The sequence below is a fragment of the Nicotiana sylvestris genome, chromosome 10, assembly GCF_000393655.2.
Source record: "Nicotiana sylvestris chromosome 10, ASM39365v2, whole genome shotgun sequence".
NCBI classification, from domain to species: domain Eukaryota; kingdom Viridiplantae; phylum Streptophyta; class Magnoliopsida; order Solanales; family Solanaceae; genus Nicotiana; species Nicotiana sylvestris.
In genome coordinates, this window is record NC_091066.1 from 126116471 (window position 1) to 126132992 (window position 16522).

Sequence of the window (16522 nt, forward strand, 5' to 3'; positions counted from 1 at the left end):
ACTTAGAAGACTGAATCTATTCTGTTGGAAATATTTGGAGAAACTTTATCAAAGGGGGCAATGATATGGTACCACAATTTGCCACACAATTCCATCGAGTCTTTCACCATGGTTGTGGATTCATTCGTAAAGGCGCACACTGGAGCAATAAAGGTTACGACTAGGAAGTCAGACCTCTTCAAAGGGAGACAGAAGGATAATGAAATTCTAAAGAAATTCATATCTCGATTTTAGATGGAGCGCATGGACCTACCCCCGGTTACCGATGATTGGGATGTCCAAGCCTTTACTCAGGGTTTGAACAAGCAAAATTTGATTGCATCACGTTAACTAAAGTAGAATTTTATTGAATACCTAGCGATGACCTGGGCCGATGTGCATAATCGATACCAATCAAAAATCAGAGTCGAGGATGACTAGTTGGGAGCTCCATCCGATTCCGTTTACCCAAACAGGTCTAAAGGCAAATTCAAAGAGACATCGACAGAGAGCCCCAGTCGAATAGAGATTGCTACCAACCATATAGCACAGATCGAAAAAACAATAAGCTGGCATGTAATCCCGTTCGAAATGATCGAGGTCAAAATTCTCGAGGGCTCATGAGTAAGAATGGCTTCGATAAACACGTCGAGCCTAAGGAAGCACCACGGTTATGGGAATACAACTTTAGCATTGATGCTTCAGGTATTGTGTTCGTCATTGGACTAATCAAGGATACTAGGTGGCCCAAACCCCTACAGACCGATCCAACTCAAAGGAATCCAAATCAAATGTGCAAGTACCATAGAACTCATGGTCACAGAACCGAAGATTGCAGACAATTAAGGGATCAGGTAGCTCGTTTATTCAATGAAGGTCATCTTCGAGAGTTCTTAAGTGACCGAGTAAAAAATCACTTCAGATATAGGGACGCAAACAGGAAAAAGAATAGGAGGAACTGCAACATGTGATTCATATGAACGTCCGTAGGGTCGATATCCCTCAGGGTCCGACATTTAAACGCACCAAAGTCACAATCACAAGGGAGAAACGTATACAGGACTACTTACCAGAAGATACCTTATCTTTCAATGATAAGGATGCAGATGGGATCGAACAGCCTCACAATGACGTACTGGTAATATCTATCCTTATGAATAAAATTCAGGTTAAATGTGTGTTGGTTGATCCAGCTAGCTCGGCGAACATTATTCGATCGAGGGTCGTAGAGCAGCTCAGCCTTCAGGATCAAATCTTGCCTACTGCTCAAATGGTCAACGGTTTCAACATGGCGAGTGAAACCATCAAAGGGAAAATCATGTTGCCAGTGAATGTGGCCGGAACTATCCAGGAAACGAAATTCCACATGATCGAAGGTGACATGAGGTACAACGCGCTGCTCGAAAGACCTTGGATCTACAATATGAGGGCAGTACCTTCAATGTTTCATCAAATCTTGAAATTCCCAACACCGGAAGGAGTCAAAACGGTGTACGGCGAATAACCAACAACAAAATAGATGTTTGCAATTGATGAAGTAATACCAGTATCGGCACTAACATCAACCAAGGGACCAGAATCGAAGGAAAAGCTGGAAGTCAAATAGCAACCACAATCGCCGACTTCGACCAGATCAGAACAGCATGAAACTCTCGAGGATGATGATTGTATGATACCTCGAACCTTCATAATCCCCAATGATTCCGATGCCACAAAGTCAATAGTCGAAGAGCTGGAACAAGTCATACTAATCGAGAACATGCCCGATCGAAAGGTATACCTAGGCATGGGGTTAACTCCTGAGCTCAAGGAAAAAACTCATTAAATTCCTTATTAAAATATGGATTGTTTTGCTTGGTCCCACCTTGACATGATAGGAGTCCCACTGGAGATCACCACCCATCGATTGAGTTTGGACCCAAAGTTCAAACCGATAAAGCAAAAGAGAAGGCCACAATCTGAGGTAAAACACGCATTCATCAAGGAAGAGGTAACCAAACTTCTCAAAATAGGATCCATCCGGGAAGTAAAATATCCCGAGTGGTTAGAAAACGTAGTTGTAGTCCCCAAGAAGGGGAATGAACTTAGAATGTGTGTAGACTACAAAGACTTAAACAAAGCATGCCCTACCGACTCGTTTCCCCTGCCAAATACTGATCGAATGATGGGTGCCACGGCCGGCCATGAGATTCTCAGTTTTCTTGATGCCTACTACGGGTACAGCCAAATACAAATGAACCCGGAGGATCAGGAAAAGACTTCATTTATCACTAAGTACGATACTTATTACTATAATGTAACGTTGTTTGGGCTAAAAAATACTGGTGCTACCTATCAATACCTAGTAAACCGAATGTTCGAAGAACAAATAGGTAAATCAATAGAGGTTTATATTGATGACATGTTAGTCAAGTCCCTGTACGCAGAGGACCATTTGACACATTTGCAGGAAACCTTCGACATATTAAGAAAATATAACATAAAGCTCAACCCCGAGAAATGTGCATTCGAGGTCGGTTCAGGCAAGTTCCTCGGCTTTATGGTGTCAAACCGGGGAATCGAGATTAACCCCGATAAAATCAAGACAATCAAAGACATCACAGTCGTGGACAGCATTAAGGCCATTCAAAGGTTAACAGGACGGATAGCCATTTTAGGCCGCTTCATCTCGAGGTCTTCGGATCGAAGTCACAGGTTCTTCTCACTGCTCAAGAAGAAGAACAATTTCACTTGGACCCCGGAATTCCAACAGGCATTGGAAGAGTTAAAGTGGTACCTTTCGAGCCCACCATTGCTTCACACTCCAAAAGCGGACGAGCAACTTTACTTGTATTTGGCAGTCTCGGAGGTCGCGGTAAGTGGTGTTCTAGTTCGAGAAGAGCAAGGTACGCAATTTCTCATTCACTATGTTAGCCGAACTTTAGGTGAAGTAGAGACCCAGTACCCACACTTAGAAAAATTAGAGCTTGCTCTAATAAGAACCTCTAGGAAATTAAAATCGTATTTCCAATGTCACCTAATTTATGTCGTAATCACTTACCCCCTTCATAATATTCTACACAAGCCCGAACTCTCAGGCCGATTAGATAAATGGGCCGTCGAAATTAGTGGGAACGATATCGAGTATCAACCCCGAACGACCATCAAGTCTCAAATCTTAGCAGACTCCGTATCCGACTTTACAAACCAACTTTACACTAGCCCTCGTGCCCGAGGTCGAAAAGGAACTATTGCTAAACTCGTGTACATCTTTAGAGGTGTGGACCCTTTTCACAGATGAAGCTTCAAATGTGAAGGGGTCCGGGCTAGGCATTGTTTTGAAGCCACCCACAGGCAATACGATTAGACAATCTATCAAAACCCCTAATTTGACTAACAATGAAGCCGAGTATGAGGCCATGATTGCAGGTCTCGAGCTGGCTAAAAGTTTAAGGGCAGAGGTCATTGAGGCCAAGTGTGATTCCTAACTCGTGGTTAACCAGGTAAACAAAACCTTCGAGGTTCGAGAAGATCGAATCCAGAGGTACTTGGACAAATTGTAGGTAACCTTACACCTATTCAAAGAATGGACCCTACATCATGTACCTCGAGAACAGAATGGTGAGGGTGATGCCCTTGCAAATTTGGGTCATCAGTCGAAGATGATGAAATTAGCACGGGGATTGTCGTACAATTTTCAAAGTCGGTAGTCTAAGAAGGCCACGCCGAAATAAACTCCACAAGCCTAACTTGGGATTGGAGGAACAAATACATTAATTATCTAAAGAATGGGAGACTTCTACCGGATCCTAAGGAATCGAGGACTCTGCGAATGAAATCTTCACGTTTCACATTGGTCGATGATGGAACATTGTACAGAAGGATGTTCGATGGGCCGTTGGCAATATGCTTGGGTCCGGGAGACACCGACTACGTCCTACGAGAAATTCATGAGGGCACTTACGGGAACCATACTGGTGCCAAATCCCTGGTTCACAAAGTCATCAGAGTAGGATATTATTAGGACAATATGGAAAAAGATAATAAGGAGTTCGTTCAAAAATGCGATAAATGCCAAAGACATGCACTGATGATTCATCAACCCGGGGAGCAGCTTCATTCAGTATTATCCCCATGGCCATTCATGAAATGGGGAAGAGATATCATCGGTCCTCTACCATTGGCCCCAGGTAAAGCTAAGTTCATTTTATTTATGACTGACTATTTCTCTTAGTGGGTTGAAGCACAAGCCTTCGAGAAAGTCAGAGAAAAAGAAGTCATAGACTTCATTTGGGATCACATCATATGCCGATTCGGGATACCCGCAGAGATAGTATGCGACAATGGAAAATAATTTATCGGCAGCAAAATAACGAAGTTCCTCGAAGATCACAAAAAAGGATATTATCGACGTCGTATCATCCTAGTGGGAACGGACAGACCGAATCAACAAACAAGGTCATCATTCAGAACCTAAAGAAAAGGTTGAACAATGCTAAGGGGAAATGGAGAGATATTTTACCTGAAGTCCTTTGGGCATATCAGAAAATGGCAAAATCCAGTATGGGGGCAACGTTGTATTCCTTAGTATATGGCACCGAAGCTCTGATCATGGTCGAAGTCGTGGAACCAAGTGTTAGGTTTTGGTACACAACGGAAGAATCAAATCACGAAGCCATGAATACGAGCCTTGAATTGCTAGATAAAAAACTGGAAGCCGCCCTCATTTGAATGACAGCCCAGAAACAGCAAATCGAAAGATATTACAATCAAAGAGCCAGTCTTTGACACTTCAAAATTGGAGACTTAGTTCTGAGAAAGGTCACCATCAACACTCGAGACCCAAACAAGGGGAAGCTTGGTCCAAATTAAGAAGGACCCTATCAGGTCCTCGGCGTCGTCAGAAAAGGGTCTTACAAACTTGGCACGATAAACGGTGAACAATTGCCAAATAATTAGAACATATCACTCCTCAAGAGATATTATTGCTAAGGTATGGTTTTCTCTCTTTTTCATTTGTATTTTATACTAACTTATTGCAAATGTTTGGTCGAAGACGTCGAAGTTCTCGCCAAAAACGAAGTCCTTAGGTCGGAAAGCACGCATTGCACTCTTTTTCCCTTCGACCGATTTTTATCTCAAATGGATTTTTCTAGCAATGATTTTAACGAGGCAACCAGTGTTCATGCTAACTTAGAGCAATTCAACAATATCCAAGGCTTCTCTACAATCAACCTCGAATACTGGGGGGCATCACCCTCGGATGTTATATTTTCAAAGAAAATATTTCGTGTCGATATGGTCTCAATAGGTAAATTTTGTAAAGGGCCAAACGGTCAAATGAACCGTGCCCGTGTATATTACTCGAGCCCTAATGGAAAAATATATACACATGAATGATCTATTGAAAGAAGTATCTTTTCCCTACCAAATATTCCATACTTTAGTGAAATTTCTACTTTACAGTTTCATACTTACGATCTATTACGGAAACCGGCTCAAGAGCCAATCGCGACTAAAGCTCGAGCGATTAACCACGTACTCGGGGACTGCCATCCAAAAATCGACATGCTCGAATTATTAAACTTCGAAATCATAAGACCTTAAAAAGGCAATCTTCGATTTTACAGGCTATGGCCACCCCACTGGGGGACTGATACTTCGAACAAGTTTGAAGTATAATCGAGAAACAAGCTCAATGGACAAATATCAAGTAAAAATCTACGGCTAAACTAATTCGGTTCGGAGATGTCCGAATTCCGTAATCAAACAGGCCTTCAAATATTTTCATAAAACCAGTTAAAAAAGAGCTACCATTAGCAAATTTATGTAGGGTTTCGATAACATCAACCCTCGAAAACCTTAAGAGGTACCAAATTGAACAAACTTATGATAAGGCATAACAAAGTTTTTTCGATAACACTGAACCCTAATGGGTACAGATCTATCTCATGCTAAGGCATAACGAATTTTAATATGATTAAAACTTTTAAGCCGAAAAAGGGAAAAAGCCAACTCTTTCGAGGATATATTGGCCCGATTCAAGAGTCTAAGGGCCATTACATTGTTGAGCTCGAGGACCCACCCCCGCTTAATAAAAAAACCTAAGGGTTTTTCTACTCTAAGTTCGAGCAAGTACTCACTCGCTTATAGAGACTATAGCAATCTAATTTCAACAAAATTTTCACAAGGCAGCGAAGTGAGTCGAACTTCTCACAAAACCTAAATTATATCAGAATTATCATAAGGTGAAAGAAAAATAGAATTTTCACGAAATATAAATCAGAGAAAAATCAGAAAGAAAAAGGACCTTTCTTATATACGAAAGTATTTACAAAGACCACTCAGGGTCTTACACAAAAAATCAAAAAAAAAGAAGAAAAAAATTCTAAGTGCCTAATCTTCCCCGCAAGTTCCATCTTCATCTTCTCCGCTCTCGGATTCACTTGCGCTCCCGGAGTCATCATTATCAGAGAGCAAAACTTTGGCTTCAGCCTCGAGCACTTTTGCGTTCTCTATATCGGTAGTGAGGTCAAAACCACGAGCATGAATTTCTTCGTGAGTCTCTATCTGAGACTAAGACTTGGTGTGCTCGGCAACACAAAATGATCAAACCTGAGCAACATCGGAAATTTCCTTTGCTCGAGCGTGAGCGGCTTCAGCATCAGCTCGATAGACGGCCACGACTGCTTCCATATCAGCCTTTACTCTTTCTGCCTCAGATGCGGCCTTTGCAAGCTCAGCGGCCAACCGAGTCTCGAGTTTCTCAATTTTCTTAGCTCGGGCCAAGCTATCCTCCTTCACACTTTGGAGTTGACACTCAACCAAAGATAGCTAGGCTCGAGCAGTATCTTTCTCAGAGGCGAGGCAGTCCATGTTCTGCTTCTACCCCAAAGGCTCTTCCTCTTTCATCTCAGCCTCCTCGCGAAGCTGCTTGTTCTTTTCGACCTTCTTCTAAACCTGCAGGGTCAAAGTATTAGTTGCTATCCCCGAATCAACACACAAAACTTCTAAGAAAATTCTTCATTACCTGTTCAATCAGGCTAGTCTACTCTTTATGAGTTGTTGCCAATTCAGCTCGGAGGTCCCTAACCTCCCCTTCGTTTTTCACATAGAGGAGTTTGAGGGCGTCTCTCTCCTCCGTAAGCCTTTTGAGATCAGCCTCACATCGGTTCAGCTTAGCTTGAGATTTAGAAAACGCTTCCCGATGAAGCGTCACGGCCTATGGAGAAAGGAAGGAAATCAGACAAAAGGAAATAAAAGCAAACGTAAACTAATAAAGGGGACTAAAATCTACCTGGTTCAGGAGTTGCTAAGCCTCATTGAAAATGATCGATGCATCCAGGTTGGAAACATCGTCGACCCTCGTGAAGCAGCCACGAAATAAGTCATTCCCTTCGTGGGTCATTCCCACATCAGGGGTCTCTATAGATTGGGCCTCCCAAATTTTCCTCGCAGAAAATGTGGGGAGGGGCGACGAATCATCAATGTTGATTTCCCCAAGCAAGACACTTGGGGCGCTCTCTCTTTCTCGGAGGGCCTCGGAATCGGACCCTTCAGGTACACCCATCGATTGTTCATCACGGTGGGAGACATCTTCAACCTCCGATGACTTGGGGACTTTGCTCGGTCCATCTTCCGAGATCTCCTAGGTCCGAAGATGAGCCTCCTCGACCGTCACTGGCTCAACTACTTTTGAAGCTTTGACGCTCCCCCTCTTTTGAGACACCAGCTCCCAGTCAATATCTTCTTTCTTCTCTTCTTCAACTCGTAGTTTCTGGGCTACGTTGGAAGACAAAAGTGGCAGTTCCATTCTTCGACTTACGAGCCTTGCTCTTCTTAGGCTTTGGAGTATCAAAAGGCGACGCCCTTTTCCTCTTCTTATGCTTAGATGGTTTCGGGGCATTCTCTTCCCCAGGTGGGGGTAGCCTTATGACAACTTTGTCTCCGAGACCTATATAGGAGGAAATCAAGTAAAAATAAAAAAATAAACATTTCACCGGAAGGCATCGAACACAGATAGAGAAGCTTACCGTGATTTTGGGCTCCCATCGGCCCTCGGCTAAATCGCACCATGAGCGCTCAGCATACGAAGAGGTTGAGGCCAGTTTTTGAACCCAACTTTCAAGGTTTGGGATTGCACCGAGCACCCAAGAGACCGCTGCATCATAAGAAAGAATGTTGATGAGAAAAAGTAAAGGAAGCAAAACAATCAACAGAAGATATTGTTGGGTTTGTACTTATGCTTCATGTTCCATTCTTCGGGGAATGTCATCTTCTCGGCCGAGATTATGTCAGAAGTCCTCACTCAGACAAACCGGCCCATCCATCCTCAATCTTTGTCCTCGTCTATGCTCGAGAACAACACCTTTATGGCCCGGCACTGAAGCCTTACTAATCCGCCTCGATAGAGACGGGGGCTGTACTGTCTAATCAGATGATCGAGGGTGAAAGACATCCCTTCGACCTTGCTTATGAAGAATCGTAGAAAAATAATGATGTGCCAAAAAAGGGGTGGATTTGGCCTAGGGTTATGTGGTATTGGCGGCAAAAGTCGATAATAACGGGATCGACGGGAACCAGCATGAAAGGGTAAGTGTAAACACTTAAAAATCCTTTCACATGAGTGGTAATATCCTCCTCGGGGGTAGGAATCACCACCTCTTTGTTTTCCCAATGGCAATCTTTTTTCACCTATTTAAGATCGCACTCGGTTATCGAGCATATATACCTCAACATCGGCTAGGTACCGATGAGGTTTTCTCAACTTTAAAGTCGGAAGTAAGATCACATGACCCAGGAACACACTCTTTAATGCGTGGCTTCACCGGCTATCGCCGGCCGGCCGCGAAGAAGAGGCTTTTTCCTTCTGAGGAATGGTTTTCGATGCTTTCGCCATTTTTATACGAGTTCAAAGAAAGAAGAAGATAAAACTTGTTGTTTGAAGGGAAGGTTGACAAATAAGATTCTTGAAAAACTTAAAGGGAGAAGAAGAGGTCTGAAGATTAGAAGAGATTTTGGAAGTAAAGTTTGAGAAAATTATGAAGATGATCTATTTACAATATTTGATATGACGGTTCAAAGGCATTAGTGGCCGACCATCAACTGGCACTAAGTAATGATCTTAAAAACAGTGCAGACGCGGTGCTTCAATCGCCTTCGTCGCTTACGTCATGAGGATGACGTCATAATTGGTCGAGGTACAAAATCAAAGGCTCAGTTCGTTTCTTCTCATTGCACTCCGAGAAACGAGAGGACTATCTGTATACGGTCAAAACCGGGCTTGCCCAATTTTGCTATTTAATCGAAACCAGGAGATCACGCTGAGGGTTAGCCTCGCAATGGATCGGGCTATAACACAAAGGCGAGGTGTCGAGTTCAAGGATCGAGATGTCCGTCAAGACCGAGGGCAGCAGGAATCAAGGCTAAGTATGACCGACTTTGAGTGAAGTGCAATAACGGAAAGGCGAGATATCCATCACCGATCGAAGATCACGACGGGAATCCCGGAATATATCAAATCAAGGGTGGTTATTCGTACCAATCACGGGATTTACTTCCGTAGTTAGAATTGTACCATAATTAGGATTCCTCTAGTATATAAAGGGGAATCCCCATCATTTGTAGACATATTACATTCACGAATATCAAAGCAATATAATATTTCTTTCTTCTGCACATCAACTTACTGCTCTTGAACTATTCTTACTCTACCAAGCTCGAGGGTTCATTAGATCGAGGGCATTGACCAAACACTGGTTTGCTTTGTATTATTGTCAATTTGTATCATTTATCTTTATGTTTATCAATTGGAATTACGTGAAATCACATATCCTTAAAACCACATTACAAGTTTAATTGTTACTCAATTTTTAGGGTAAACAAATTGTATGAGAATTATAGTTGTAAATTTAATTTGGAAGGAATAATATGTAACATGCCAAAGTTTTAAATAGATTAATTAAGTTAATAAAAAACGAGCAAATATTTTTGAATGTTCAGAGGTAAATTGTCTATATAAAATAGATGATTTAACTAGTAGTGTATGTTTTGTTTTAGATCCATGTTTACGAAGGCGAACAATGAGCATCAATGTTCAGGATGACACCTTCAAAGATGTTAATAATCTATCCTTGGTTCTGAATACCCTTGAAGATAATAGCTCTTCAGGTTCAGGTTCAGATTCAAGAACGTTTGCACTGATGGTTGAGCCAGATTATTAGATTGCATGGAGGTGTTCATAACACGAGCGGAAGACAATAATAATCCTCTATTGAATTTTTCGTGTTTAATATTTATTTACATATCAAAGATTGGATCTAAGATATACCTGGTGAAGAGAATCTTGTTTCAAAATTTCTTCGATAGTGCGAAGATCCTATGCGTATCCACACCAAGACCAATCCTTGCTATTAACTCTTTGATCAATGAAACCCGTGAACAAATTGAACGAAATTAATACTGAAAATTTCTAAAAAATTTCAGCAAGGAAGAACAAAGAAAACTATTCAATTTCTTGTCAAAAACATATTTCTCTTAGAATTTCGTACGGTGCATTCAACTTGTGATTTTTCATTCTGACTACTTCTCATTGTTCTCAAGTATGTGTGTATATATATAAGATGAAAACATTTTTCTAATGGGTAAGTCTAAGACGGAGGCTTCAAAAATTGTGGCTACTTTTTGTCTTTCAAAGTTCATTCAAATTGAACTTCTCGGAAGCCTCCTTTTTGGAAAAAGAATCCAATCCCATACTAATTAGTCCAATTGTGATAAATGCACGTTTGTTAATCCAAAATTGACTTTCACGTCCCTTTGAAACCATTCAAATTGGATTATATGAATAAATATTATATATTACCTTTATACAGATCAATATCAATTTATTATATATACCACCTATATATATATATATATTTTAACTAAGAGATATCATTTCAATTTTCTATTCCAAATAGAAAATTTCAATTTGTCCACATTATTGATTATTTCCTTTATGCTAGCAAAGAATATAATAATATTTTATTTGGACTAATAACTAAATTTATTTGACAAATTAAATTCTTTAATTTAATAATCAAATAATAAAGTAATTAATCCTTTAGCAAAGATCAAAACACTCATTAGTGTGCGACCCCATAGGTTCAATACTAAGCCGATAGTAAATTGATCACATCAATATACTAATCAAGGGTGGCGTCTAGCAACACTCCTTAACGACCAGATAACATGAAGTATACAATTTACTCTCAAGAACCTGTAGAAGAATAATATATTAATTCCTTCTGTCCTTATAGCTCTGGGCCACCCTAGGATATGGTTCAACTGTCAAATCCTAATAGGCGACCAACTATGTGTTCATGTCAAATATAATCGACCATTGAATGACCTAAGAAACTCTTTTCTTCTTTCATGCAATCGCCCTGGCCAAGGTCTTGATTTGGTCGGTTATAATTCATGACAACATGGAGCTTAAACTCATTACCAAGAGTTGACAGATTCCATCTTGATCAATCACTAATTCTTCAATGATTTAATCATACCCAATATCCTTTCAACTATCGTCGTAGGGTCATAGGTGTCTAGCATCAAAGTATAATAAATAACTTGTCAATTACTATGATGATATCCGGTCAAAGGAAGCTCTTACATTACATTCTTCCAGAGAATATCTCATTGACAGTTTATGGTAATTCTAACCATTAGGAATTATCCAATGAGTCGGTTCAATGATCATATCTCTATATGCATCATCTATCTATGTGATTTAGTTAATGAGATCAACTAATCTTTATCCCATAAAGATGATTACATAGATATTGATCCAACCGGATTATTAATGTCCAAATTAATAATCCTATGATCAAGAACAAAATTTAGATTAAATTATAAGAAACTTCACTCTCATTATCATGATCTCAATCACAATGACAAGTCTCAAATTTAATCAAGGACCTTATCAAATTAATCAAGAAATTAATAATAATAATAATAATAATAATAATAATAATAATAATAATAATAATAATAAAAGAATATTAAATGCCATATATATTTTATATGAAATAACATTCATGAAAAATATGTTCAAATCATCAAACATGAGATTGGATCTAGGGCATATCTAATATATCCCTAACAATCTCTCACTTGCACTAGAGCAAATCGCTCTTGTACTTCATTCCCAATTTTCACTTGTGCGTGTCAAACTCCTTTGCTCCAAGAGCTTTAGTGAATGGGTCTACAGCATTTTCCTTTCCATCAACTTTTTGAATCTCGACGTCGCCATGTTCAATGATTTCTCTTATTAAGTGATACCTTCGCAGAACGTGTTTGGATTTATGGTGTGATCTTGATTCTTTTTCTTGAGCAATGGCTCCAGTATTGTCACACAACAATGGAACTGCACCCTCTATTGAAGGAACCACACCAAGTTCAGTTAAGAACTTTTTCATCCATACAGCTTCCTTAGCTGCTTCACTAGCTGCTATATATTCTGTTTCAGTCATTGAATCAGCTACTATAGCTTGTTTGAAACTTTTCCAACCACTGCACCACCATTTAAGGTGAATACATAACCAGAAATAGATTTGCTATCATCTCTATCTGAAGAGAAGCTTGCATCAGTATAACCTTCAAGTTTCAACTCAGAATCTCCATAAATGAGGAGTTGGTCTTTAGTTCTTCTTAAATACTTAAGAATGGTCTTGACCACCTTCCAATGTTCCTCACCAGGATTTTACTGATATCGGCTAGTCACTCCCAGTGAATAAGCCACATCATGACGTGTACATGTCATGGTATACATGATAGCTCCCACTACACTAGCGTATGGGACCTTATTCATGCGTTCACTCTCTTCAGGTGTTTTAGGACAATCCTCCCTACTAAGAGTAATTCCAGTGCATATCGGTAGATACCCTCTTTTGGAATTATCCATGTTATACCTTTTCAAAATGGTATTAATGTACAAAGACTGGGAAAGTCCAAGCAACTTCCTAGATCTATCTCTATAGATCTTTATTCCCAATATATAAGCTGTTTCTCCTAAGTATTTCATGGAGAACTGTTTAGATAGCCAAATATTGGTACTTTGCAGTACCTGTATATCATTCCCTATGAGCAATATATCATCAACATATAATATTAAGAATGTAATTGTGCTCCCACTAACCTTTTTGTACACACAAGGTTCTTCTTCGCATCTAACAAAATTGAACTTTTTAATTGTCTTGTTAAAGCGAATATTCCAACTTCGAGAAGGTTGCTTTAGTCCATAAATGGATCTTTGCAGCTTGCAAATTTTATTATGATCAGACGGAGATGTGAAACCTTCAGGTTGTGTCATATACACATCTTCTTCTAGCTCACCATTAAGGAAAGCTGTTTTCACATCCATTTTCCATATTTCATAATCATAGTATACCGCTATAGCAAGTAGAATCCGAATTGATTTGAGCATTTCCACGGGCGAGAAAGTCTCGTCATAGTCGATGCCTTCCTTTTGACGATATCCCTTGGCAACAAGACGAGCTTTGTAGGTCTCCACCTTTCCGTCTGCTCCAATCTTTTTCTTAAAAACCCATTTACACCCTATATGTTTTATATCCTTTGAAGGTTCAACTAAAGTCCATACTTTATTTTCCTTCATGGATTCTATTTCGGATTCCATGTCCTTTTGCCATCTTTCATAGTCAGAACTTTGTATAGTCTCTTCATAGGTCTTAGGGTCATTATCATTATGATCAACCTTACTTGATACATCATCTTGTACCATTAGATTTAATCTAGTTGGTACATGACGTTCTTGGGTAGACCTTCTAAGAGGTACTTGTTCACCTTGTGCTGGATTTAATTGTTGTTCAATTTGGTTTTGAACCGATTCATTAACCTGTTCTTCAACTACATTTAGTTTTTGAACTTCAACCATTGAATATGACAACTTCCTTGGCAACTTCAAAATATCCAATAAAGGTTCTTCAACTTGGGTCTCTTGATATTTATTTGTTGATTTATTAGTTTCTTGAACTTCATCAAGTTCTATTTCTTCACTATAATTTCCTTCCAAAAGAAATTCCCTTTCCAAAAAGGTTGCTCCTCTAGCCACAAACACTTTATGATCAGAGGGGTGATAGAAATAATATCTCATTGTTTCTTTGGGATACCCAACGAACCTACACTTATCATATCTTGAGTCAAGTTTATCAGACTGCATTCTCTTAACATAAGCTGGACAACCCCAAACTTTAATATGTTTAAGGTTAGGCTTACATCCTTTCCATATCTTATATGGTGTTGAAGAAACTGACTTAGTGGGAACTTTATTTAGTAAGTATGTTGTTGCTTCCAAAGCATATCCCCATAAATTTATTGGAAGATCAGTGAACCACATCATAGATCGCACCATATCTAATAAGGTTTGGTTTCTCCTTTCAGACACACCATTATGTTGTGGTGTTCCTGGAGGTGTCCACTATAAGAGAATCACATTCTCTTTGAGATACTTAGTAAAATCTTCACTAAGATATTCTCCACCTCTATCAGACCTTAGTACCTTGATACTTTTACCCGTCTGTTTCTCAACTTCACTACGGAACCTTTTGAACATTTCAAAAGATTCAGATTGTGTTTCATAAGATACATAAATCCATATCTTGACATATCATCAGTGAAAGTGATGAAGTAGGAATATCCACCTCTAGCTTGAATTTTCATGGGCACACAAACATCTGTATGAATTAGTCCCAATAATCAGTAGCTCTTTCTCCACTTCCAGTAAATGAAGATTTGGTCATTTTTCCTTTGAGACAAGATTCACAAGTTGGATATGCTTCAAAATCATATTTGTCAAGGTACCCTTCCTTGTACAACTTGTTAATTCTTTTCTCTCCAATATGACTAAGCTTACAATGCCAAAAGTATGTATGATTTACTTGATCATCTCTTTTTCTCTTAAGACTTGAAACATGCATAATTGAATTAGCATTCACATTAGGTAAGACATAAACATCATGTTGGAGATAGCCATTCACATATAAATTATCACCATAATAAATAGAGCAAATACCATTGTCTATATTTATGTGAAAACCACGTTTATCTAACATAAAAGTTAAAATTATGTTCGAAATAAATTTAGGAACGTAATAACAATCATCCAACATAAGTACTTTGCCCGTACGCATTATTAAAGAAATTGACCCTACAGTTATGGCCGCAACTTTTGGACCATTTCCAACGTATAGATTAATTTCTCTTTTCTTCAACCTTCTACTTATTTCGAACCCCTGCAACATATTGCAGATGTTATAACCACTGCCAGTATCTAATACTCACAATGAAACATCAGTAGTAGTTAAAGAAACTTTGAAAACATTTTCTAATTGAGTCTTACCTTGTTTCTTATCATTTAGAGTTGCAAGATACTCCAGGCAGTTTCTCTTCCAATGTCCTATCTTCTTACAATGGAAACATTCAACATCAGATTGGTCAGTTTTGCCTGTCTTGCCTTTGGGTTTGGTCACACCACCCTTAGGCGCAGTAAGTTTATTCTTGGGTTTATTTTTACCCTTACCCTTCTTCTTAGAAGAGTTTCCAACCAACATGATAGTTCCTTTCTTCTTCTCAGATGCAAGTTGATTCTCATAATCAATCAGCATGTTAAGCATCTCATGAAAATCACAATCCATTTTATGCATATTAAAATTAATAACAAATTGTGAAAAGGATTCAGAGAGTGACTGCAAGATCAAATCTTGAGAAAGCTCTTTACCCAAATTGCACCCCAACTTCTCAAGTTCTTCAATAAGATCAATCATATGATTGACATAGGGTTCAACTGGAAAGTTTCCAATCAATTTGGATCCAAATAAAGCCTTAGATAGTTGGTATCTTGCTGTCCTGCTTTGTATACCAAACATCTTCTTAAGATGTTCAATGGTTGCAGTTGGATCCATATCCTGATGTTTCCTCTGGAGCTCAGAACTCATAGAAGCGAGAATGATACATTTGGTAGTAAGACATTCTTCCAAGTATTTCTGATAAATCTTGGTGGCATCATCATCATTCTCATCCGGGAAATCCTTGGCAGGCTTATCGATCACATCAATAAGTTTTTCATGCATGAGAACAATTCTCAAATTTCTGTACCAATCATCGAAGTTTGGTCATACCAACTTGTTGGTCTCAAGTATTCCACGCAGTGATATAACAGACATATTGAGAAATCTAAAATTAGAAAAGAAAAGACAATATTATAAGAACATATTTAAACATATCATAAAGACATAGACTTTTATCTAAATGATATTTCCACTAATTATTTTAAATTGTTTACCCTCATTATAGTTTAAGAAATCTTTATTTATATTAGTGGAGTAAAAGAATCCTTCAACAATATGTATGAGCCACTTGGAAGTCAAGTCGTTTCTCACATATATTTAAAGGTAGGTACACTTACCAATTATATCCCCATACAATTTTCTTAAATAGCTCTATATCAATTAGTCCCCTGGTAGTCAGGTCGATCCTATTGGCATAGTTGAGTTCAACCATCATGATAGCA

General features: G+C 39.0%; 1 protein-coding gene across 1 annotated transcript; it reads right to left on the bottom strand.

The window, feature by feature from the left end:
* Positions 1–6354: 6354 nt before the first annotated feature.
* Positions 6355–7771, bottom strand: LOC138879915 (uncharacterized). The gene is made up of 4 exons (XM_070159562.1): positions 7652–7771; positions 7052–7180; positions 6574–6756; positions 6355–6528 (listed from the first exon to the last, which is right to left on the bottom strand). The coding sequence occupies exons 1-4, from the start codon at positions 7769–7771 to the stop codon at positions 6355–6357; spliced, it is 606 nt and encodes a 201-aa protein (XP_070015663.1).
* Positions 7772–16522: the final 8751 nt, after the last annotated feature.

Bases quoted from the DNA above. Each gene is read 5' to 3' on its own strand.
- LOC138879915 (XM_070159562.1), bottom strand. From the start codon at position 7,771: ATGGAACTGCCACTTTTGTCTTCCAACGTAGCCCAGAAACTACGAGTT. The intron at 7,181-7,651 runs GTAGTTGAGCCA...CTTTCTCCATAG, and splicing joins GGAGCGTCAAAGCTTCAAAA to GCCGTGACGCTTCATCGGGA. The intron at 6,757-7,051 runs GTTAGGGACCTC...CAAAGTGTGAAG, and splicing joins ATGTGAAAAACGAAGGGGAG to GAGGATAGCTTGGCCCGAGC.